At 48.4% G+C, this 24,919-nt stretch overlaps 2 protein-coding genes across 3 annotated transcripts in view; both read right to left on the bottom strand.

Annotated features, from left to right (window-relative positions):
• Nucleotides 1–7,788, bottom strand: part of NSG2 (neuronal vesicle trafficking associated 2) — a 31,024-nt gene extending 23,236 nt beyond the window's left edge. The window contains exons 1-2 of one of the 2 annotated variants that reach the window (XM_070414381.1): nt 7,707–7,788; nt 6,697–6,847 (exon numbers count right to left, since the gene is read on the bottom strand). In XM_070414381.1, coding sequence (XP_070270482.1) covers nt 6,697–6,825 — 129 coding nt within the window. In that variant the 5' untranslated portion in view covers nt 6,826–6,847; nt 7,707–7,788. Of the gene's footprint in view, nt 1–6,696; nt 6,848–7,380; nt 7,518–7,706 lie in introns of those variants that run through there. The other variant, XM_070414382.1, reaches the window with a different exon arrangement.
• Nucleotides 7,789–17,713: 9,925 nt separating this feature from the next.
• On the bottom strand, nt 17,714–24,606 carry CUNH5orf47 (chromosome unknown C5orf47 homolog). Its single transcript, XM_070417071.1, has 5 exons — nt 24,357–24,606; nt 22,381–22,466; nt 20,842–20,941; nt 19,379–19,417; nt 17,714–18,271 (listed from the first exon to the last, which is right to left on the bottom strand). Exons 1-4 carry the CDS (start codon nt 24,604–24,606, stop codon nt 19,413–19,415), a joined length of 441 nt encoding a protein of 146 aa, XP_070273172.1. The 3' UTR covers nt 17,714–18,271; nt 19,379–19,412.
• Between the last annotated feature and the right edge of the window lie 313 nt (nt 24,607–24,919).

Raw genomic sequence — 24,919 nt, forward strand, 5'->3', positions numbered from 1 at the left:
CGCGGCTCGCTGCTCGGTTCTCAGGGAGAGGAGCCAGAAACCCCCTTCTGTTGAAGAGACGCGGTAACACCCACTTTTTTTAGTGCCAAGAAGGGAAAGCATTGAAATGCTAGCCAGTCGTTATGAATTGGACCTTGGAGGACTCAGCTTGCACAAGCAGAGAAAGAGAAGAGGAAACGCAATGTGCGAAGAAAGGCTCTATTCTCAGCAGTCGAAAAAAAAAATGGTGCAAAACAGAGCCCCGAGCTCCTTGAATAATAACAGAAATGGGGAAAAAGTGAAGAGAGCGCAGGAAAAATTCTCTCTACTCGCCTTATTACTCAAAGGGGTGATTTTAGAGATATTTGAAAAAAATGAACCTCCAGATTTTCCAAATATCATTGTGGATCTGGGCAAAGAAATAAATGTGTTTCCTTCGCCTATTTCTGTATCAGTCCCCTTGTCCCGTGGGCGGCGGGCACGGAGAACATCATTTACCATCATCGTGAAGGGATGGCATTGCGAAAACAGGATAAATTATTCATCCCGGAAGGACCCTCATCTGGATGGACCCCCTCCGCTGTCCAGGCCAGATAATACATGGCGGTTCAGATGGCGCAAAGTACAGATCATAAAAATTTAAAATACTACTTCCCGGGATTATCAATAATGAAGAGGTTCCCACATGGCGAGCCCCAGGATTGGCAGGAACGATAAATAAAAGTGCAGAAGTGCTGACAAGGAGCAGGACTGTATTTTTATGAGCTGGACGTGCACGGCCAAAAATAGACGAAGTGGCACCTCCGGCCACCGCTGCAGCAGGGAGGGAATTTCAGAGCAGGGCCGACAAAGGCCGGCAGCTGAGCACCTGCTATGTGCCAGGCACTGTGCTGAGGGCCCGGTTCATTCTCCTGACTCTCGACTTTCTCCGACCCTCGCATCTCTCCTTTAAAGTCATTATTATGGCCCTAGCCAGTCTGGCTCAGTGGATAGAGCGTCGGCCTGCAGACCAAAGGGTCCCGGGTTCGAGTCCAGTCAAGGGCACGTACCTCGGTGGCAGGCTCCTTCCCGGCCCGGGCCCTGGTCAGGCAACCAATGGATGTGTTTCTCTCACATCCATGTTTCTCTCTGTCTCTCCCTCTCTCTCCCACTCTCCCTAAAAATCAATGGAAAAATATCCTCGGGTGAGGATTAAATAAATAAATTAAATTGTTATTAGTCCCATTTTTCACGAGTAATTCAACCTCGGAGCGCTGTCACTCGCCTCTGATCGAAGGTCTGCTCCTCTGATCAGGAGCTGTCCTGCTCTTTCCTGTCAGGTCTTTAAAAGGGGCCGCCCTCTCGGTGCCTGTCACGGCGCCAGAGCCTCTACTCCCCGATGGCTTTTGAAACTGTTATAAATTGTAAGAATCCCCTGAATGGGGCCCCTCCATACTGTACTCGACGAAGTCACTTTAACTGAGCACCGTGTCTGGGCGTTAGCCCAAGCAAACCTGCCTCATTTTTGAGTTGATTTAACCCGTTCCCTCTCATGGAACATTCCACTTGTTCCCAATGTTTAAAATACATAAAGGCCTTTGCATACTTGCAAAACTATACCCATAGGGTCACTGCCTGCCAGTGGGAAGCGAATCGTTTTATAAACAATGTCAAACAGCCCCTGAGAGCAGTGCAGCCGGTTACGTAACCAACAAGGGAGTCTGGGACCTGCTCCCGCCAGCGTTAGCAACACCAGCAGCAGTGATCGTTTTTGCCATCTGATAGGTAGAAAGTTATATTTTGTTGAAAATTATGTTTTTAAATTATAAGGATTTTTAAAGATGCTCAGTGGCCATTTTATATCTGTGTGACAGAATCTTCTAGTCAGAGCCTTTCCCCCAGTGCTTGGTGGTTTACAATCCATCTCTCAAGGGTCTTTGAAAAGCAGAACAGGGGCCCTGTGAGCTGAAAGCGGTAGAGATGGGCATTTCTGCTGCCCTCAGGGGAGGTGGAAGGTGGAGGGGGGGGCGGGGAAGGCGGGGGGGAGGGGGGCTGATGGTTCTCTGATCCTGTGTCTCAGACAAAGGAAAGCAGCCTCTGGGGAAGCCACAGGAGACCCAAGGAAGGATGCAGGACTCAGTAACAAGTGTGGTATCTCCTTTGCGCCCCCTTCCCGTCCACATGTCCTGCCCCTGAACCCCGACCCTTGAAACCCCACCCCTCTCAGCTCATGTCACCTTTACAGCTGGCTTCCAAGCTGTCCACTGGGAGGCATGTTCTCGGCCCAGTGAGGAAAGGAAACGGCGTCAGTGAGCACCCCTATGACACTTCTCAGACCTTTGCACGGCTTTCCCTCGCAGCAACCCCATTAGGTAGGTGTTGTGCTCACTTTCCAGTTGGGAAAAACCCCCAAAGCCCAGAGATGCTAAGCTACTTGCCTAAAGCCACACAGCAATTAAGGATCTTAGCTGGGGTTTGGACCCAGGTCTCTAGGACTATAGAGCGCATGTGGTTTGCCATGCACAAGACGGAGTGTGCCAAGCGCTAATAATCGATCTCGAAATGTCTGCACTCCTTCCCCCACGAGCAGGTGAGCCAGGATGTGGAAAGACTTGGAAATCAGTGGGAAGGAGGAGCGCCTGCCCAGAGCCTGGCAGCAGGCTTGCCAAGTGCACGTCTGGGGCTTTGCCAAGCGGGCTGGGCTGTCTGGGCTGCTCTCCGCTGCCCTGCCCGCTCTCGCTCCCAGCACACCTGTGTGCTGACTGGCCGCGCTGGTTCCTTGTGGTGCGTCACCTCTCTGAGTCTGTCTCTGCATCTGTGAAATGAGGGAAGTAGTGTGACCTCAAAGAGGATTTGTGGGGACATCTGGGTTATTGTGGTCATTTAGATAAACCAAAGGCAGGTCCTGAAATTGATGTTCTAGCTCTCGGGCGCCCAGGGCCTGGAGAAAGCCACCCCACTGCTCAGATTCTCGCCTGGTCCCTCGCCTGCCCACTGGAGGAATTATGCTCAGCTTTCAGCCCAAGGCACAGGGGGCCTCACTCAGCCAGCACTGCCCGCTGCCCGCTGCGGGCCAGGACTGGGGCTACAGGGAACAGGGACAGCCAGGGCCCTTGGGCTCAGTGGGCAAGTCTCCATGCCAACCCAGGACCAAGTCTGCATAAATCCACCCACCTCCCCATTCCACCACCACCGCCAGTGCCCACCACCACCTTCCCCCTCATGCACAGGGCAGCGGTCTCCGGCTGGCCTCTGCTTTCTCACCCCCCCACAATGCCTCCCTCCCTCCCTGGTCCTGGTGCTGCAGGACACCCAGCGCCTCCTTTCTGGGAAATGGGTCTGGTGCCTCCAGGAGGGCGGTTTGGAAGGAGAGAGGGAGACAGACCAGAGGACCAAGCCGAGTCCCGTCCCTCCCGTGGCCCGCAGCAGCCAGGGGAATCTTCCTCAGACGGAAGTCCGAGCCGCTACTCTCCAGCCCTAACCCCTTCAGAAGTCTCACAGGCCCCGCAGGAGCCGGCGCCCCCCTCGCCTCACCTCCAAAAAGAAAACTGTGATGGAACATGAGGTCCACTAGACTTCTTCCCGACCCCGTTCCGGCTTCACACACGCCCCCCTGCCTAGGACCTCACCACAGAGCTGACTCCTCTGCCGCCCTGAGCCCTGGGAGGGCGGGTCCCCATGCCGTCAGCCCCACGTTACACACGGGAAGGCCGGGCACTTTAGGAAGCTGCTCAGGCCAGTAAAAGGGGGGGCAGCCTGTGCTGGTCAGGAAGCATTTGGGGGACCCTTCTGGCTTCTGGAGTGCAAGCACTCTGCAGACATGTGTCCTGATGTCAGGGAAAGAGCTTGCTTGCTCCTCTGAAGATGATGAAATCTGAATCCCAACACAGAGAACTGTGGCCTCCGTTCCCACGCAGGGAGAGCACGGAGGCCTGCGCGAGGAGACGCATTCTCACGGGCCTCGCTGTGGGTCGGCTGCTGAGCTCACACTCCAGCCCACGTCTGCAGGCGCCCAGGCCAGCCGGCTCCTGCTTCCTGCCAAGGTGGAAGCTTCTAGAACAGGGGTCCTCAAACTACGGCCCGCGGGCCACATGCAAATACAAATATTGTATTTGTTCCCGTTTTGTTTTTTTACTTCAAAATAAGATATGTGCAGTGTGCATAGGAATTTGTTCATAGTTTTTTTTTAAACTATAGTCCGGCCCTCCAACGGTCTGAGGGACAGTGAACTGGCCCCCCGTTTAAAAAGTTTGAGGACCCCTGTTCTAGAACAACACTGCCTGGGTTCTAGGTTCTCCAGACATTGCCGGGATGCTTACCAACTATGTGCGTTAGGAAGCTACTTGACCGCTCGGTGCCTGAGCGCCATCATCTTTAAATACTGGGTTAAAGTAGCAACTTCCTTGTGGGGTCCTTTTAACTATTAAAAAGGTGAAAGGACATTGTGCGTGTGTGTACGTGTGGCTCAGACAGCATCCAGCGTTTGGGAAGCACCTGACAATGGTCATTACTATTCTCTTACGGTTTTGTACCCAGCACTTTACATACGAGGCCACTTCTGACTGTGTTCTGACCGTTGAGAGGCAGGTGTGAGCGTCCCCATTTCACGGAGGAGGAGACTGAGGCCGCCTCAGGAAGACCTCGTCATGAACGCCAGGAGTCCGGGATGTGCCCGCAGGGAGGTGTTCCTTTAGGGACCTGCTCTCGGGTGCACTGGCTGCCTTCCCGTGCAGGTCCACAATGCACTTCTCCTCCAGGCTTTGGGCAGAGTTTGGGTCCATCCGGACTGGGCGTTCAATGGTGAATGGGTCTGTCTCCTCCTCAAGGAGAGAAGAAAGCCCTTGGAGGCAGGAGGATGGGGTGGGGTGAGGCAGAAAAGGGGGACAGAGGCCACATAACTCTGGATGACTTGCAGGTGTGTGTTGGGGGGGGGGGGGGTGACCACACCACAGTCCCTTCTCCTTGCAGATCTGAGGCTGTAGCTGTGGGCTGCAGGGTAAAGGTTTTTCCTGAAGCCTCACAAAACCTCAGGAGAACATTGCTCCTTTGTCCCAACTGTAATTATTGCTGGGCTCAAAGTCCAGCATCGCCACATACGCCTTCTCTGAGCTTGGTAACTACCAGACTCCCCTGGTCCTCACCTTCTCACCGTACATGTGAGTGTGTAACCCTGACTCCCCGGGGGAGTGTGCCTCCAGATCAGTGGTCCTCAACTCTGGCTGCACACAGGGTCACCTGGGAAGATTGAATTAACTCTGATGCCCGGGTCTAACCCAGAGCTTCTCAGTCCATTGTCCTGGGGCGTGGCCTAGATTTCAGGATGCGCGAAAGCTCCCAGGTGATCCTACTGTGCAGCCAAACACTGGGTGCCTCTGCTATCCCTGTGCCAGGCGCCCAGTCAACACTGTCCCCACTCCACGTCCGTGTGAATTCCGTTTGTAAAGACCTTGTCCCTTTCTCAGTTTGGCTCTGCCACCCCCACGCACATTGTCACTTTCAAAACGGATGACTCAACCCCCGCCATGGGCCAGGCCTGCATCGAGCTCTGCTCCTCTGTTCACTGGAGAGAGCCAATTGGTTAAGACACACAATGCCCTCCCAGAGACGCCAACGAGACAATCAAACAGTTGGAATGATCCATTGTTCGCTCTTCAGCCAGGGAACTCCATCATTTGCCTCCAAATCCATCTTGTCCGGTGTGCAAAAGCTCTCCTGATACAACCCCAGGTGCTCCTGGATGGCTCTTAAACAGCAATGTTTCTCCCACCCGTGCCCATGGTATACCTCCCCCCTCCCGCCACACACACACACACACACACACACACACACACACACAGACACACACACACACAGACACACACACAGACACACACAGACACACACACACAGACACACACACAGACACACACACACAGACACACACACAGACACACACACACAGACACACACACACACACACACACACCTGTGTATCAATGCCCACCTCCACCCCCATGGACTGCGCCCATGTCAGGAGACGTGCCCTCACAGGCACTCATTTCAGCCACGCCTCCCCCGAAGACTCTACAGCAGGCGCGCTACTTCCCAGAGCCCTCCCTGCTCTGCACATGCGTGCCCCTCGCCTTATATGCCCTTCCCTCCCATGGGCTACCTGGACGGTTTGTACTCACCTTTAAAAGCCAAATTCAAATGTCCTCTGCAGCTTACCCCACCTGTCCCCCCTCTCCTCCCCCCCACCCCCCCAGGACTGCATTGTCTCCACCTGGGCTCTCACCGTCTGCACTGCTTGGCAAGAGCCTTTACCGTGATGCACGCATTGATAGGGATTTTGTAACCTGTCTTTCTATAACCAGCTTCCAGCACAGGGACAGGCCCTTCACAGGTGCTAACTAAATGCTGGTTGGACTGCATCTGATTCTCTGTCCCCAAATCTGCAGCAGTCAATTTCTGAAACATCTCCCCAAATAATCTCGGCCACCTTTTGGAAGCTGATTATCAGTGTTCATCTGCCAGGATCAACCCTTAAAAAGGAAGACATGTGAACCAAACAAATGAAGGCACACTCACCACAGATCTGAAAGCACACAGGTGACGTCATGCCTTTGGAAGGAATGACTATATTGGACAAGAAAGGGGCTGTGTTTGGCTGACGCAGAAGGAAAGGGTCTGGGTGGGATGTTTTGCCGCTTTATTTCCTGAGACGGGAGGAGGGGCTGGCGGAGAAGGGCCCGGCCCTACCTTTTCCGGAGCAGGCAGCTGCAGGTGATTCACCTCCAGGGGGGTGATGAGAGGGACGGTCTGGAAGCCATCCTCCACCGAGGGCGGCTTGGCGCCCTTCTCGCCCGGGGTGCTGTTCAGCTTCACCATCCTTGTGCTTTTCTTCCCGGACCTAGGCGAGCAGTGGGATTCTGGTTACGGTGGGCGGTGAGGCAGGGAGAGGAACAGCGCTGTCCTCAGCAGCCCACTGGGCGGCTTTCAGTGGAGAGAGCAGGCATTGATCTCCCGCTAGATTTCCTTACACGATTCCCAGGACAACTTCTTTAATCATCAAAATACGCCATCTGCCCACAGGGCTCGACAGCCCTCAAATTTGCGAACATCCCAGGTGCACACACACAAAACATATACAAGCTTAAAAGTATATCCCAGACACCAGAGCGAAGGCAGGTGTAGGATCTAGGGAGAAGCTTATGGTGCACAATTAAATCCTGTTATTCTGGGTCACCCTGCAGCATGACAAATTTCTCCCTACCACCCTGGCTGCTATTTTATTCTATTGGCTTTTCTTCAGCAATCTCCCTGAAGCACAACAAATATCTTCACCGTCTCTATGGGGGAGTGGACCCTTTTATGTAACATGTATCTTATACAGAAGATACAATTCCCTAAAATAAAACAAAAAGGAACCGGTTTGAACCTGACCCTGTTATTCGGCCACGAATGCCTCCATTTCCTCAATAGCAAAGGGCCATTTGTTATTTTATTTTTTGCTCCCACGGAAAGTTAGCAAGCCCGGTATTGCAAGATTGCCAACGAGATAAACACATCGCATGTATTCCTCTCCGGCTCCCTTGGAAGACGAGTGGCGCTCGCACCCCACCCCCAGAAGCCCAGCACAACTGAACGTCTCCTGTCAATCCGCCGGTGGAACATCATGAGACAAAATAGGGTTGTTGCGGGGGTGAAGGGATGGCGGAGGGGTGGAGGGTGTTGGGGAGTGGTTAGAGCAAAAACAAATGCCTACTTACTGTGCTGCACTCTTGGGGGTCAGAGCAGATTCAAGCCAATTTGGAGAGCAGGAGCAGGGCCAAGAGTCCTCCCTCCTCGGCCGGGCTCGTGGTGCTGAAAGGACAGCGCCTTGCGCGTGTCTGGATCCGGGAGCTTCTGCGAGCAGGCGCCGCCAGCGAGCGAGCGGGGATGAGCTGCTGGCAGCCGCCTGCCTGCGCGCTCTCTCGCCCCCTCCCACCGGGGACCGGGCTCCCACACCATCTGTCATCTGGCACCACCTGCTGTTTCTCATGCATGGCCACAACCAGCGCGGGACAAAATGGTTTCGAGAAAGTGGCAGGGATTCTGGTCACACACGCACATAAAATGTAATACACCCCATAACAGGCCATCCCCGCGCCTGTAGGAAAACTGGAAAAGCACTTTTATTGGGAAAAGCACCGCCTCTGAAGATCTCCCAGAACCATGCTGTGAGGCACAGGGGCTCAGGCCCTGCCCTGCTCGCCCTGCCTGCCGGAAGGAGAGGGGGGGGCGTATTTATTACCTCCCATGCAGAGGGTGGGCAGCGATCCAGGCTCTTTGGGACCATGTCCCTCATTTGCACAATGTAGTGCCTGCAGGAGGGGGCTGGTGGGAGGTGTGAAGGCGGTAACGTGGGAAAAGCATTTAGCTCGGAGCGAGCAGCGCACAAACATAAACTGCCGTCCTCACAATGCACCGTGAGCACACGGGTCACATAAGGTCACAAAACACCAGGAACTGGGATCTGAGCCCTGATCCCATGCCACACGCAGAAGTGGACAAAGGCATTTCTTGGAAGAAAGGAAGGGAGCATTTCCCAAAGTGGACGGGAGTGCCGAGTAGTCCCAATAACAGATACCTGTCCACCACAACACCGTGCCCGCAGTTCAAAGCTCACGGGCTTTACTCTTGACCTAATAATACGCCCTTTAGGCAGTGTATGGCCCAGACTGGATGAAACAGACACACTTGTTCTTCTGAGCCTCATCTGATAATTCTAGGAGGCTTTTACCATCAATTACTTACAAAGAATATTTTTAAATCTGTGTTTTCAGCATAAAATTAGATGCATTGTTTTCACTCAAAAATTTTAATTGCTATTTATTGTTTCTATGAATTTGTAACCAGTTTCCTGAATAATTTTGAGTGTAGTGTAGGACTTAAAGATACAGTCTTTGGAGCCAGACTGTCTGGGTTTCCCTCTTCTGCCACTTGCTAGATTTGTGACCTTGGGTAGTTTTTTAACCTCTCTGTGACCCAATTTCCACATTGTAAATTGAGGGTACTATTGGGTTGTTATAAAGATTAGATGAGTTAATACAGGCAAAGTGCTTAGAACAACATCTCTAAGTGTAAAACAAATATCTACTCTTACTCAATTATTAGATAAGCATTTTAAAGACTCATCTCTTATGGCAATCATTTTTAAGTTTTCTAATTTACCAATTTATACTTTAAAAAATTATTTGCTTCCCCATAATTTCCTGAAGTTTATCTCATTTTTCTCTTTTGAACTTCCTGAGACAGATATCTAGTTTATTGATTTGCCTTGTCCCTGTCTGGTAATGAAAGAAATTAATGCTCTTATTTTAATTTACTTCTGAAATATTTGCTTTTTCATTACAGTTCCTCAGTTATTTTATAACTAAAGATCTGCTTCTCTGACTCCAGTCATTCAGTAAAATAAGTTTGTTTTTCATTTTAATTTCTAAATGCTATTTTTCTCATTGCTAATTTATCTCTTTTAAGACTAGTTTCTAGTTTTATTGCATGTGGTCCAAGAGTGTTTTCTGTATATTCTCTGCTTTGGGGAGTGTATTACATTTTCTTTGTGGTCTAAGATATGAATTATTTCTGTGAAAATTCTCTGAACATAAGGAAAGAAATTATATTCTATATAAATATAGATTTTTATACATAACTATTAAATCAAGTTTGTTAGTTATTTAAATCTTCTGTACACTCATTGATTTTGTTTTTACTTGCTTGACCTGTCAAGGAATTAGAAAGGGGTGTTGTTATGTGCCATTACTGTTGTGACATTTCTCCTTGCATTAAAACTATGCTATTTGGTATATTAGCCTCACAAGTTTGCATCTTTTTGTGAACTTTGCTTTAATGAACGTAAAAGAATCTATTTGTCCATTTCGTGTTTTGTGATTTGAGTTCCTCTCTATCTAAAATACAGTTGCGAACCCTTCCTTCTACAGATCCTATTTGTTCTTCCCAGCCTTTTAAAATCGCACTTTATTTCTTGACTAGGTCATTTTAAGGAACCTTTTTAACATGGGAATGTAAATACTTATAATTAAGTCTGACAATAAGACAATTGTCTTACATTTTTTATTATTTTTATTATTTCTTGTGATTTTCTTCATTGTTTTCTACATACACTTTCCCCCCTAGCTACTTGGGACACATATGTGGGGTGTTGTTCTTTTTTCCCCCTTTGGTGATTTTTAAAAAATATATATGTTTATTGATTTCAGAGAGGGAGAGGGGGAGAGAGATAGAAACATCAATGATGAGAGAGAATCATTGATTGGCTGCCTCCTGCATGCCCCCCACTGGGGACCGAGCCCACAACCCAGGCATGTGCCCCTGACCGGAATCGAACCCGTGACCCTTCAGTCCGTAGGCCGACGCTCCATCCACTGAGCCACGCCAGCTGGGCTGGTGATTTTTTTTTTTTTTTTTTTTTTTTTTTTTTTTAAATATATTTTATTGATTTTTTACAGAGAGGAAGGGAGAGAGATAGAGAGTTAGAAACATCGATGAGAGAGAAACATCGACCAGCCGCCTCCTGCACATCTCCCACTGGGGATGTGCCCGCAACCCAGGTACATGCCCTTGACCGGAATCGAACCTGGGACCCTTGAGTCCGCAGGCTGACGCTCTATCCACTGAGCCAAACCGGTTTCGGCTGGGCTGGTGATTTTTTAATGTCAGAAAACATCCCTGAATTGACAGCCATCTCTCAGCCTGAAGAACAAAACAAATTCTTTTGATCTCCTCCCATGGAAAAGAGATAATTATAACACATTCGTGCCCTTTCCTGCTTCTCCTTTCCCCCATGCCCATCAGATGCTAAGCCTGTGTTTACTTTCACTGATGCCTTTTTCACATTTTATTCCCATTCCCTGAGACACTCCTGTCAGAACTGGAAGTGGGAGGAAAGTGAACAAATGCGAGTCTTTTTCCAAAGGACTCAAAGGAGGAGGCTTTATGTGAAAATAATTACTTTACATACATACATGTCAGAGAACCGGGTCTTCTGTGATCAATGTCATCACGTCTCAGCACTAAGAGTTTTGCTTTGTCTCCATGTATAGATATATCTCCAATGAAAGAGATGATAAAAGCACTTTAACTGTCTCATTATAAATCACGCTGTCAGTTTAAGAATGTTATCCCAAATTTAATGGTGTGGTAGAAATATAAGCCTTTTAGAAATCTGTTCTAAGACTCTCCCAGAGGCAAGCATAAAGGGAAGCTATGCTCAGGCTCTTGCTAGCAGCTCTATATTTAAATTTCAAATAACAGCAGTCAGAGAGCTATGAAAAGCATGAAGCTCTCTTACCACTTAAAAAGGAAATGGGTCATTGCCGACTTCGGACTTAAAGGGGGAAGGACAATGGTGAGGCAGAGAGGCCATGGCAGAAAGGCTTGCCCCAACTTCTCCTCTGAGTGGCAGGAAGGGCTGAGGACGGCGAAGTGAAGGAGGCAAGCCCTGTGGGTGAAACTGACATCAGCTTCACACAAGCAGGATGACTTACACAGAGCTCTACCCACGGAAGTCTGGGGATGCACTCGGGAAGAAATAATTTGATGAGAGTTTTTGTATTTTGCCTAGAATGTTGTCTTTAAAAGGCATTCCGAGGCTCTCTTCCTGTTAAATGATCCATTCAGCTGTCTCTTCAACAAAAGCTGTCCGGTCTGTTGTAAAATAAGTCACCATTGAGTGGAAAGTTTGGGTTGCAGAACAGGTTCCCCAAAAACCAACGCGGAGAGCTTGGAATGCAGGCATTTACTGGGAGCGCGCTCAGGATGGAGCGGGAAGGGGAGGAAGCAGACTTGGTCAGGCAGAGAACTTGAACGGCAACACAGTCCCAACAAAGCCCTCAGCCATCTCCCGGGTCCTCTGCAGCTAGGCTGGCCCTTTGTAGTCGTCCTTCACCGAGATTGGGTGCCCTTCCCCAGCAGGTTAAGACTTGGGCAAGGTGGCTGTCCTCAGCCAAGGGCAATACCCAGAGAGGGCTCACAGCTAAGTGGCAGCTAACAGCAGAGGGACAAGACTTTCAGTCCTGAAGGCGATCTACCTGGGCAGCGCAGCTTCCATCGTGGGCTCTGCTCCAGGCTGTCTCCACACCATACTTGACAATCATACCTCGTGACTTCAAATACCATTCAGATGCCAATAACTCTTAAATGTGATCTCCAGCAGAGAGATTTCTTCTGGACTTGATAGGGGCAGAAATAGAATGTTGGGGACCAGCTAGAATTGTGAGAAATATTAATCACGCTCTGTTAACCGTGATGGTTTTGTTCTGATTATTGAAGGCACGTTCTAACCTGGCTGGGAGTTGCACCGGGGACCTGGGAGCTCGCCTGGAGATGCAGCCTATTGTCATGGACAGATGAACAGCCTTATTGCAGAAACCAGAGTCTCCAGCCCTTTGAAGACCCCCAACCTTTGCTTACCCACAGGCCTTTGCAAATCTCCAGCCTGTATTACCTGTAAACTGCCCATTTGGCATATCATTTTGCCTACTTCCCTGTGTAATCTTTGTCCTTCTACTCAATATAAGCAGCTAGCTTATGGGGGGTGGGGGTGGGGGAGGGGAGACAGAGAAGATTTTTGTGGGTGACCCGCTGCTCTCATATTGCCAGCAGTATTGGAATAAACGCTCATACATGATTCCACTCTCTCTCTGCTTAATTGGCTCAAGTAGTGACAGGCAGCTACCCCTTGATTGTCGGGTTATAGACTCAGATCCCAACATACAACTGTTCCCTTGACATCTTCATTGGGTGGTTCAGAGGCACTGAGCTGAGCCTCAACGTGTCCCCAAACTGCACTCCCTGGACCTGCCCCTCCTCCTGTGGCCCCATCATCCATCCACTGCCCCCGCCAGGAAACAGAGAGGGGTTCTCGACATCTTCCTCCCTCCTTCATTCAATCACCAGCTCGCTGTCTCTCCCTCCCATGTCTCCAAATCAGCCCCCATCCTCTCTGCTGCCTCCTCATCCCCTCTCCCTCCCGAGCTGACAGGTCTCCTGACACCTGCACCGCCCCCCTCGCCCACCTGTTTTCCATACCAGCGTCCAAGCAATGTCTGCACAACGAAATCCTGGTGATGTTGCCCCCTTACCTGGAACTCTACAGGGGCTTTTTTTTTTTTTTTTTTTAAGATAAAGACTAAAATCTTAAACTTATCCTCTACGGCTCTTTATGATTTGCCCCCTGCCTACCCGACAAGCGTCACCTCCTGCCACTCTCCCCCTCCCCTGCCCCCAAACACACACTCCTCCCCAACCCAGACTTTCAGCACGAAAATGGCGCCCTCTTCAGGGAATGCTCTTTCCACTCCTCCCATGTCCCAGGGTCTTTCAGAGCCACTTAGACATGACTTCCTCAGAGAAGTCTCCCCGAGACCCCAGACTATATTTGGCTTCTCGTGTACATGCTCCCTTCATACTCTGTTCTCCTATTGAAATACGGATCATTCTTTAAAACTGCATGATTATTTGTGTAATGGTGGCTGGGTAAGAATCGGGATTGACATGCAACCTACATGTTAACCAGGGGGTGGATGAGCACATTTTGGTTCATTCATTTTGATGAATACTATTCAGTCAATAAAAATTACGTCACGGAATGTTGCAATATGGCAAATGTTTATAATGTTGAGTAAAAAGAATAAAATTGTATAAACATCTCAACTATGCGAAAATATAAAGATTTAAAGACACTAAAATGTTTATAGGGTTTTTTTCCTAGATGTTTTTATGGGTGATTTTCATCTTTTCTTAATATTTTTTTTTCATCTCCCCAAAACATGTTAATTATTTGCAAGTTCATGGAAAAAACATGAATAATTTTCTGCTAGAGAAAAAAAATTTTGAGTTCTAAACAACAAACTTTAAAAAAACATATTATTTTATTGATTTCAGAGAGGGAGAGGGAGAGGGAGAGATAGAAACATCAATGATGAGAGAGAATCATTGATTGGCTGCCTCCTGCATGCCCCACACTGGGGATCGAGCTCACAACTCGGGCATGTGCCCTGACGAGGAATCGAATCGTGACCTCCTGGTTCACAGGTTGATGTTCAACCACTGAGCCATGGGCTGGGCAAATACCAACTTTTTAAAAAGCAGTGGGCTTGGAAAAGGCTAGTAAGCCATGTGGTGAAGTCAGAGCTGAAGGTAAGGTCGCTGGGCATCATGGGAGACCTTGTGGCAGATTCCCATCATGGCCCTGAAACCCTCTGATCCACCAGAGAGGATGAGCACACTATAAACACTATTATTACTTTTTCTCCCAGTTTTATTGGAGTATAATTAAAAAATAAGCATTGTGCATATTTAAGATGTAAAATGTAATGTTTTGATATATGTATACATTGTGAAGTGATCCCACAATTAATCTAATTTACATATTCATCACTTCACAGTTACCGTGTGTATGTGTGTGTGTGTGTGTGTGTGTGTGTGTGTGTATGACATTTAAGATCTAGCATATCAAGCACAGATACCTTCCCAGACCAGTGGATGCCCAAAACTGGCTAGTACTGAAGCCTTCCTTTCACTTAAAGGAAGCTCTTTACGGCTTCTCTTTGACATGTGTGAACTGCTAGGATCGCCACTCTTGCACTTCGAGGCCATCAGTAAGTAAAATAAGGGTGACTTGAGCACGAGCACTGGTGCACTGCGACAGTTGGTCTGATGACCAAGGCGGACGACTTCATCGCACGTACTCAGAATGGCATGCAATTGAAAACTTAAGAACTGTGTATTTCTGCAATTTTCGATTTAATGTTTTCGGACCACAGTTGACTCTTGGTAACTGAAACCACAGAAAGCATAAGGGAGACTACAATAGACAACACAGCAGTATTCACTACAGTCACCATGTGCCGTGGGGCTCCAGAACCACTCACCCTGCGTGACTGTTCCCTCGACCAATGGCTCCCACTGCCCCCACTGCCCAGCCCCTGGCAGCCCCCACTACTCTATGAGCTCGGCTTTTCTGGATTCCACCTATAAGTGAAACTATGCAGCATGTCTTTCTGTGCCTGGCTTGTTTCACTTAATATGATGTTCTCCAGGCTCATCCATGTTGACACAAATGACAGAATTTCCTTCTTTTTAAAAGGCTAATATTCCATTGTGTGTGTGGGTGTGTGCATGTATGTATGTATCACATCTTCTTTATCAATTCATCCTTTTTTTAAACTTTCAGATTTTTAAAAATATTTTTTCTATTGATTTCAGAGAGGGAGGGGGAGAGATAGAAACATCAATGACGGGAATCACTGATCGGCTGCCTCCTGCAAGTTCCACTCTGGGGATGGAGCCCGCAACCTGGGCATGTGCCCTGACCCGGGAATTGAATCATGACCTTTTGGTTCATAGGTCAATGTTCAACCACTGAGCCATGCCAGCTGGGCTCCATTCACCCACTGACGAACACTTAGGTTGATTCCATATCTTGACTATTGTGAATAATGCTGCAGTCAACTTGGAAGCTCAGTTACTTCCTCAAGACACTGTTTTAATTTCCTCTTCATCCCCACCCAGAACTGGAGTAGCTGGATTGTATGGCAGTTCTATTTTCAAGTTTTTGGGGAACACCTGTACTATTTCCCACAGCGGCGGTACCCACTTACATTCCTACCAACAGTGCACGTGGTTCCCTTTCCCCACATCTTCACCAAAACTTATCTTTTTTGTCTTTTGATATCAGCCATTCTAACAGGTGTGAGGTGAGATGTCACTGTGGTTTTGTGCATTTCCCCGGTTATTAGAGATTTTTAGAATTGTTTCATATACCTGTAGTTCTTAAAGTGCAACAAGAGTGTGAGTGTCCCCTCCCAGGAGATGGACTATATGTGTTTGCCAAGGAAAGAGAGCTTTAGAATTTGCAAATTTCCCAGGAAAGTCCCTCTCTGCAGAGAAGTTCCACCTGCTTGATTTTTTATGCTTATACTAGAGGCCCGATGCACAAAATTCGTGCAAGGGGCTCAGCCCTTGTGGGTCGTCCGGAAGGACGTCCAGTCTAATTAGCATCTTATGCTTTTATTATTATAGATGAGAAGACAGAGAGAAAGACCATCCCTCACTGACTCTCAAGTTAAGACCAGTCCCTTCTCAAAACAGCTGCCAGAGTAGCTCTGTTAAATGTTGGCGGCTCATGTCACTACTCTGCTCTAAACACTCCGACAGTTCATCTCACTCGGAGGAAAAGGAGAGTCCTCAAAACAGTGCCACACAGTCTGGCGTCTGTTACCCTCTCATCTCCTCTCCCCCCTCCCCCACGGGACCTCTTCTTCCCTCTCCTCCAGCCTCAGAGTCCGGCCTCTACACGCCTGGCATCCTTCCTTCCAGTTTCATCTCCATGTCACCTTCTGCATGAGGCCTTCCCTCCACTGCACCCCTCAATACACCCTTTATTTTTCTCCATAGCACCTGCTCTTTAAACATACAGAATACTTTAGGTGTTTATTATGTCTTCCCCTGAAGCCAGATATGTAATATGTTTTTTTCCCCTCTGCTCCCCCAGTGCCTAGAACAGAACCTAGGACATAATATGTCCTCAGTAAGCATTACACCAATAAACGCGTGAACTAAAGAAGGCCCCCTGAACCCAGCTCACAAAAGGCAGGAGCCTCGTGCGGGCTGGCCCACGCCCGCCTCTGCCCCAGATGGCGTGTAACTGGAGCTCCTGCCTGCAAGAAGGAGTGGGCAGTGCACGTCTGTGGCTCCTGCACTTGGCATTACCTTTGCTGGGATAAGTTCAGCTTTTAGTCGGTCTCTGTCTCTTGATGTCCAGAAGATTCCATTTCATGGTGGTTTTTAAAAAATAAAATAAAAGGTCTGGCTTCTGGCCTGTACTCAATCACATAACACAAATACTAAAATGACACGCCCACACACGGAGCTCATCCAGTCACCTGTTTAAAAGGTTTCTCTAAACGGCACCAATCCCAGGCAGAGAGTCCTAGGAAGGCACAGCAGGGTCACAGGAAGCCCGACTAACAAGTGACCATTCCATGGAGCCGCCTGAGATCAGACTGGGACACTTCCAGAAACATGAGAGTGTCCCTCGCACTCAGAGAGGACAGAACCTTGTAGTTTACATGTATAGAGTGTCCCTACCCTCAGAAAGGACAGAATAGGGAAGTGAGGGAGCCGCGAGACAGCCCTTCACTTAGCATCCGCAGGTGGACTCCTTTCCTGCTGTAACTTCTCTGGGAATACAAATGTTTCTAGGCACACACCAGAGTTCTAACAGCACAGGGATCATTTAGGATCATCTTTAAAATTAAACAGATGAAGCACGTGGTTAGTAAGTTTATGCTGAGGAACAGTGAGATGATCGGGGCTCAGAGTGCATTATTCCCAGGAACGTGGCGATTCCCTCACACTTTACTTGACTTTTAGAAAGTGCAGAGCAGAACAAACGCACCCCAATGGCAGTCAGCAATATGCACGGATGTTACAAGGTAACAGGAAAAGTCCGAAGAGTATATGCGACATGATGCCTCAGAGAAAATCAGACACCTAGACGCACTTTCAGGAAGACATATAGACACTGCAATAGAACGACATGAACAGTAATCACGTGCACAAATGCGGCGATGGTTACCTTGAGTGGGAGAGGCAGGGAGGCGGGGGGAAGGGGTTGGGCACTGTGATCAGATGTGAGTACTTTCTAGATACTGTCAGCAGAGAAAAGTTGTATTATGTTTATTATGTTCTATTAAAAAAACAGAGGTTTAATACATTTTCACCAGAAATGTTTAGATAACAATGAAAAGATGTAGAGCACCCATCGAGAACATTTCTTTTCCTAGGAGTCTCCACTACCCAGGGCTCTGGAACAGTGAGGCACACTGAGTCTGGACCCAGCATGACACTTAGTTTTAAATCTAATAAATACTGACACATTCAATCATTAAAACAGGTTACCTGACTATGTCAAGTACTGTAAGTTATATAAAAAAAAAGCCGACATTGAAATGAACATTCCCATTCACCACAAAACTTGGTGCAGCACAAATTACAGCATAAACAAGTAAATGTCTCATTTTACAAGGATTTGAGCTTCATACGCTAAATCTGGAAGCTTTCCCCAAGAATTCAGCAGCCTCAAAGTTACCCAGCACATTCCCACAGTGCAGGTCCCGCCTTGCCGGGGGCTTTGGAGACTGCGTGGTGGGCAAGGCCTAGGCCATCTGCCCGGGCACCGTGTCCTTCCACGGGAAATAGGCAGATTCGCTGAACAGTCACAGAAGAACACGCTGCCACAAATCCTAGTCTCGTCGTAATTAAATTATAACTAAAAGAAGAAACAAAACTAGGAATTACTTTACAGTGCTTACTTCTTGTGCTATTTCGTGAGAACGCTGTGTGACTGCCACTTTGGGAAGCCATTGTAAGAGAAACGAGGAAGCCCACCTCTCAGCGCCCTGAAGAACGGAAGCCGCGGTGCCCTCATGCTGGACAGGAAGAGGACCTGTCACCGCGGGAAGCAGCAGGGCGGGGCGGGGGAGGGGGGGGGCACAGAGAGAGAAGAGAACTGAGCAGATACAGGAACAAAAAGGAAAACGATGGACCATGGAGAGAGCAGTTTCAATAGCATTGCAGACATGGGCCCCAAATAGTTTATCAAATGTCAACAAATATTTAATGAGTGCCTACTATGTGCCAAACCCTGGGTTCAGGAAGGAAACTGGCTGGAGTTAGCAATGGGTATACACTAAGGGTTGGAGAAAGTAGGATATAAAGGGGAAATTTTAACCCCTAGAGTGCCGGGAGCGCGATCGCTCTCCTGTCTTTCACCAAAAGTGCCGGGAGCGCTATCGCGCCCCTCCTGCAGAATCACTATTAGATGCTAGTAGTTCGCTCTTTATTGACAGATGGCACCTAAGTGCAGATTACTTATGATGCCGAATGTTTGTAGTTCTAAAATTGACCACTGGCATTTATCTGCCTAATTTTTTACAGGTACTACGATTTTATAAAGTTTACTCAGACTTTGTAGCCCTAAAGCTTCGAAATGGTGTCCAGTTCTAAGTCTGCTTTTATTAGTGATGATATTGCTAAATATGTCAATTCTTGCTGTGAAGATGACGATTTTGTGGAAGATATTGGAGAAGGGTGTCCCTCTATTTTAACATTATATGTTTTGTTCAAATTTTTTTTCTACTAGTATTTTATAATACAATCAGCAAACAATATATGTCAAAGATGAAAGCAAATGTAGTAAAGGTTTCCTTAACTTTTTGAATATGTAACTTCATTTACTTGCGATTCATAATTTTTTTCCTAAACTGCTTGTTTAGGAAAAATGCCTTGGCAATTTTAGCATAGTTCCTAGGATATTGGTTGGCACTCAAAGGGTTAAAGTCTATACTTTATAATTGTTATCAAAATAGATTCTTACCAGAAGACGATGAGAAGATTCATCTTGTGTAATCTCAGTCTAGAAACAATATAAAATATAAGGAAATTCAAGTGGGCCTCTAGGAAAGGTTTTCCCATTAATAAATGCATATTAGGGAATAAGTTATAATACATCTTAGAGGCGGGATTATTAGTTTTTGTAATCTGGTTTAAAATTGTAATAATGAATTACAAGGATATCTTTTGTTTGTAAGAGGCTGTTTCTGAAAAACACAGCATATTATTTTAAGTTGTTAAACAATCCTTACAAGAGTGTTTGATGGTTAATAGAAAGCCTCTTGCTGAGGCACAAGAGAACCCGCAAGTTCAAGGTTACGGCCAGAGCAAGACTAGATCTGACCCAGAATGTTTATTCAAGTCACTGGATCTGGACTAACATTCAGAACAAGGTCCGGGTTTTTGCACACGGCACCACTTATTCAAACATCCTTTCCCCTAAGACACCACTGACTACTTTTTTCTCCTAATCACTCTCTTGCTCCATTCATTCTCTTTCTTAATTGGGTAAGAAAAGTAAAATAGAGCATCACTAATCTGAACACTGGCATATATGCCATAATTGCAAACAATTTCTGCCATTATTGATGCACTATTACACAAACAGTAATGAGTTTCTAGTATCACATTGTTTACAAAACGGCGTTCCGTTTCTAATTATTATTGTTTGAAAATATTCTTCAGAAAATTAAACTCTGCAGATTTACTGTCAAAATAGACATTGTCATCAAGTGACTGTACTAAGAACCTACAGAAGCATCCAGCATGGTAACACATGTGATAGGACATCCATGTGAAGGAAAGAAAATAACTATTATGATTATCAATCTGTGTGGCGTTATTAGTTACATACGCAGAGATTTTTATCCAACTTAATTGCGTGCGAATCCAATTACTCTAATGAATGTACTAGATCACATCTAGTGTTGCTCTGGCCACAGCATGGAACTCAATATTGATGCAGCTTTAGCACCTGGTTTAATCTACAAGATGTTTCCCAGGAATGAAGTGACATCAAGGCCACAGCTCAAGGGCAGGTTTTGCCAAATGCATTAAGTTAGATGGCAGCACCCACGTGACTATGTAAAGTGACATATAATTTACATTGCTGACAGTGTCTTCCTTCGTCACTAGGGATCAGCTTTGTAATCTGTATTAAAGGTTGGCATTGAAATTCAGATCTAAGAGGTAAGCGTGCTCCCTTGTTCACTAAATTCCCGTCAGCATTCACCTCTGCAGCCCTCCACTCCCGCCTCCTCCGGCCTCTACTCTACCTCACGGCTGTGCTGTTTGCTGTACTTTTAATGATGATGAACAGTGGTTAGCCTCGTTTCCAGAGTTCTGGACCTTGCATGACAATTAGGAAAAGTACTGTTCTCATGTGATCCAGGGAAACTAAACTGTTATAGAAGCCAGTGCTTTAATACAATAAATATTATAACTTACTTTCACCAGCTAATCGTTGGCATTTCAGCCTGAGTCTATATTTTTCGTTTTCTTTGAGCATTCTAGAAATGACTTTGTGTACTTTTTTCCACACTGAAACCTTAAAAAAAGATAAGTACAGGTTAGGAACACTGAGCAGAAAGGCAAAATTAAATTCTGCAGATTTACTGTCAAAATAGATGTTGTTATCGAGTGACTGTACTAAGAACCTACATTTTGATGGAGGCGACTGGGAGTGACTCAACTGTGCTGCATGTCAATTGATATTATAATTATAAAGCAATATTAGCACTTAGAGACTCAAAACTTAAATGTAACCGTCTTCCGTGATCACTGAATTCTGATTTCTCTGCCCAGCTTCCCAGCATTCCCTCTCTGTATTAAGGCACCTGTCCTGGATGGAGTTTCCTCTCCAAGGCCATGTCTACAAAGCTCTACCTAAATGGTTCCAACACATTCGATTTTGTTTCAAAAGATAATAAAAATAATGAATTTCTATTTCTATGTCTAAGCCAGTGGACAGTAATTTCATTTTGATGTGTTTTATTTTAGATAAGAAACACTTGTACTAAGACACACCAAAGCCAAACGACTAGAGCAAGAATGTGCTAGAATGGAGAGTGAGGACCACGGAAGCAAGTGCACAGACCTCGGCTCAGACTCTGGCTTTGCCTCTCGCCGTTGCTTGGCACTGGGCAAGTGTCTTAATCTCATCCAGGAAAAACCTCAAACATCCGATTATTAGAATTAATGAAAAATATTTGTAAAGCACGTACCGTGTCTGGTACACAATAGTCATAATATTGGCTATTGCTCTTTTCTCCTCACCCAAGAGGAATTGGTTCTTGGAAAAAATATTTCTAGTGGGAAATTCAAAATACATTTGCTGCAAGGGTTAGTCACCTCGAATGCTATTTTATACTATATGTAAACTACAACTCACACACTAAGCTCAGAAAATATTACTTTATGTGCCGTCATTAACTAACCATTTCTTTAAACTGAAGTATAAAATATATGGTGGAAATGAAAGATGAGCAAATGATCTTGAATATGTTTAAACATTCAGGTTACCATGACCTTTGGGCCAGAGGGGAAAAGATTCAGCACTAACGGTTCGTCCGTGTCCGCTTTCCTGGCAGACGCTTAATGTACGTTCCTTGTCTTTAAAAAAGCAACATGACCCAATAGATACATTCTTTTCTGTGAAATCCATGATTTTCTCCTATGTTATCCATCAGAGTTTGTTACAGTCTATAGGACATATATTTTAATGTTCTGAAAAATCTCCCGGTGGGTTACATTTTGATTAAAATGTGTTTTATACCTTCAAACACCACAAGGACTAGTCTTTATTGTTAATAAGTATTTCCAAACCAAATTCCATTTCTGATAAATTACTTTTACTTTTTCATTTCAGTTAATCAAACTTTTCAAAAGATGGCACTATTTATACTGTCTTGAGCATATTCACACATTTGTATTTAGAGAGCTTAATGTAAAATTCAACGCTGCTCATCCCCCTGTTCTATAATATACCTTTTTCTTTTTCTTCATTACTTTGGAAGCTCCATTGAAATGTATGGGAAACTCAAACTTTTTAGCTAACGTCTTCTGGGTTAAACCTAATCGTTAAAAAAGAAAGTGAAACATCAAGGTCAGTACGTATTTTAAAGGAGGCGCCATCCTGAGAACAGAGACAACTATGAGGGTCTCTCGAGCTCTCTGTGGGGATTTTTACAATTGTTGGTATATTGCTGATCACTAGGTAATACCAAATCTATTGCAGGCCTAACAATGGGTAAAAGAAAAATTCTGTTTATAAATAATAGTATGCCTGGAAAATGCATATCAACAATAACACTAACTCTAATAATAAAAGAATTCAGTGAAGTACGAGGATCTGAAATTAACATACAAAAATCACTAGGCAAGTGAAAAAGCCAATCAGGAGAACTGACATATTGTAGGATTTGACTTATATGAAACTAGAGGCCTGATGCACGGAATTCGTGCAGCAAGGGGCTCGGCCCTCGCAGCCCTGGCTTCGTCCGGAAGGTCGTCGGGAAGGACGTCCAGAAGGTCGTTTGGCTGTCTGGTCTAATTTGAGCCAAGGGGGGTGTCCCTCAGCTTGGCCTGCACCCTCTCCAATCTGGGACCCCTCGGGGGATAACCGGCCTGTGGGATCGGGCCTAAACCGGCAGTCAGACATCCCTCTCGCAATCCGGACTGTGGTTCTTAACCGCTCACCTGCCTGCCTGCCCGCCCGATGGCCCCCAACCACTCTGCCTGCTGGCCCCCAACTGCCCCCCTGCCCCTGTGGACCTGATTGCCTGCAACTGCCCCCCACTGCTGGCCTGCTCGCCCCTAACTGACCCCCCCTGCCCCACCGCCAGCCTGATGGCTCACAACTGCCCCCCCTTCATGCACCTGCTCACCCCCAACTGCCCTCCCCTCCTGGCCTGATCACCCCTAACCGCCTCTGCCTGGGCCCTGCCACCATGGCTTTGTCCGGAAGGACTTCCGGAAGGTCTCCCGGTCTAATTAGCATATTGCCCTTTTATTAGTAGAGATGTCCAGAGCAGGCAAAGCTATGGAGGCAGAAAGTAGACTGGTGCTTGCTTGGGCTCAGGGGTGGGGTGAGGGGGCGGTGAGAAGCAGTGAGCGCTGACGGGGCAGGGTTCTCCTGGGGGTGATGATAAGGCTCCGGATGGACAGGTGAACGGCTCCGTGGAAGGCTGCACTGCAGGTTCAAGGGGAGCCGGGTGGACGGCGATTCTCCCAGCAGAGCAGACGGAGGGCCGCCCGCAGAGCAAGGCAGGGCTTGTGACCGGTGACCAGGGCACGGGACTTGGTCAACCTCCTCACCATGTGTGTCATTCAATGCTGAATACAGGTGATTTTTTTTTAAAGATCAAGAGGCCTCATAAGCACAAATGTCAGGCATGAAAGGGGCCGTTATGGGAGAGGGAGCCACTCACAGAGCAGAGCAGACCCCGCACCCGGGCAGGAGCTGGACGCAATGGGCTGCCCTACGGGGGGTTCAACACAAGACAGTCCCGGAGGACCCGCAGGGAGACGGGGGGGGGGGGGGGGGGGGGGGGGGGGGGGAGGGGGGGGGGCAGCAGAGGAAGCGACACCGTCTGAACGAGGCCCTGCTCCCGAAGGGAACGCTCAGCGCAGACCCCGGGAGCCGCCCCGGGAGCCGACCGCAGGGCCAGGCCCTGGCTCCGGTTCGGGCTCCGCCAATGGCCGCTCCGACGCAGATGGCCGGCGGGTGGCGATGCCTTTCACAGGCATCTGAGCGCCGCTCCCAGGCACCCAGGAGCGGACAGGACGCTGACGGGGCCGGGCCGCGGGGCCGAGTGGCCCGCAAGCGGGGGGCCTAGAGTCGGGAGGACTGACAGGCCGCCACTCCGACACCGCGGGACAGACAGACGGACAGAGGGCCGCCAGGAGCAGGGCAGGCGCCGGGCCGCGGGCCCCGCCCCTCCCACCCCGTCCCCTTAGGCCACCTGCACGCGCCGCCGACCGCCCGCCGCTCCCCGCGCTCGACGCCCGCGCCGCCGCTGAGGAGGCCGCGGGGGCCCCGGGCTCGGAGCCGGGGGGCAGCTCCCCTTCGCCGCGGGCCCCCGCCGCTCCCTGCTCCTCGGCCCGGCGCCCGCCCAGCCGCAGGACGCCGCCGCACTGGTGCGAGCCGAAGCGGGGCACGTAGACGAAGCGCGCCGGGTCCCGCGCCTGCTTCCCTCGCCGCGCCTCCGCCATCGCAGCTTCTCGTCTGCAACCACCTCAACCGCCACCTGCCGTGACCAGAGGACCCTGGGCCCGGGGCTGGCGCTGCGGGGGCGGGCGGACCCAGCGGGACCACAGGCTGTGGGGGGAGGAGCCGAGGGGCGGGGCCACTGTGGGGGCGGGGCAGGCTGGGCTGGACCACTGGGTGTGTGTGGGGGGCCAAGGGGCGGGGCCACTGTGGGGGCGGGGCAGGCTGGGCTGGACCACTGGGTGTGTGTGGGGGGCCAAGGGGCGGGGCCACTGTGGGGGGCGGGGTCCCTGTGGGGGGAGGGTCAGAACCACTGTG

This window comes from Myotis yumanensis, unplaced genomic scaffold, assembly GCF_028538775.1.
Source record: "Myotis yumanensis isolate MYYU_CA2020_CCGP unplaced genomic scaffold, mMyoYum1.0.hap1 SCAF_5, whole genome shotgun sequence".
In the NCBI taxonomy this organism is placed as follows: Eukaryota; Metazoa; Chordata; class Mammalia; order Chiroptera; family Vespertilionidae; genus Myotis; species Myotis yumanensis.

Bases quoted from the DNA above. Each gene is read 5' to 3' on its own strand.
- CUNH5orf47 (XM_070417071.1), bottom strand. From the start codon at position 24,606: ATGGCGGAGGCGCGGCGAGGGAAGCAGGCGCGGGACCCGGCGCGCTTC. The intron at 22,467-24,356 runs GTGGCCTAAGGG...TTTAACGATTAG, and splicing joins GCGGTCGGCGGCGCGTGCAG to GTTTAACCCAGAAGACGTTA. The intron at 20,942-22,380 runs GTATATTATAGA...TCTTTTTTTAAG, and splicing joins TAATGAAGAAAAAGAAAAAG to GTTTCAGTGTGGAAAAAAGT.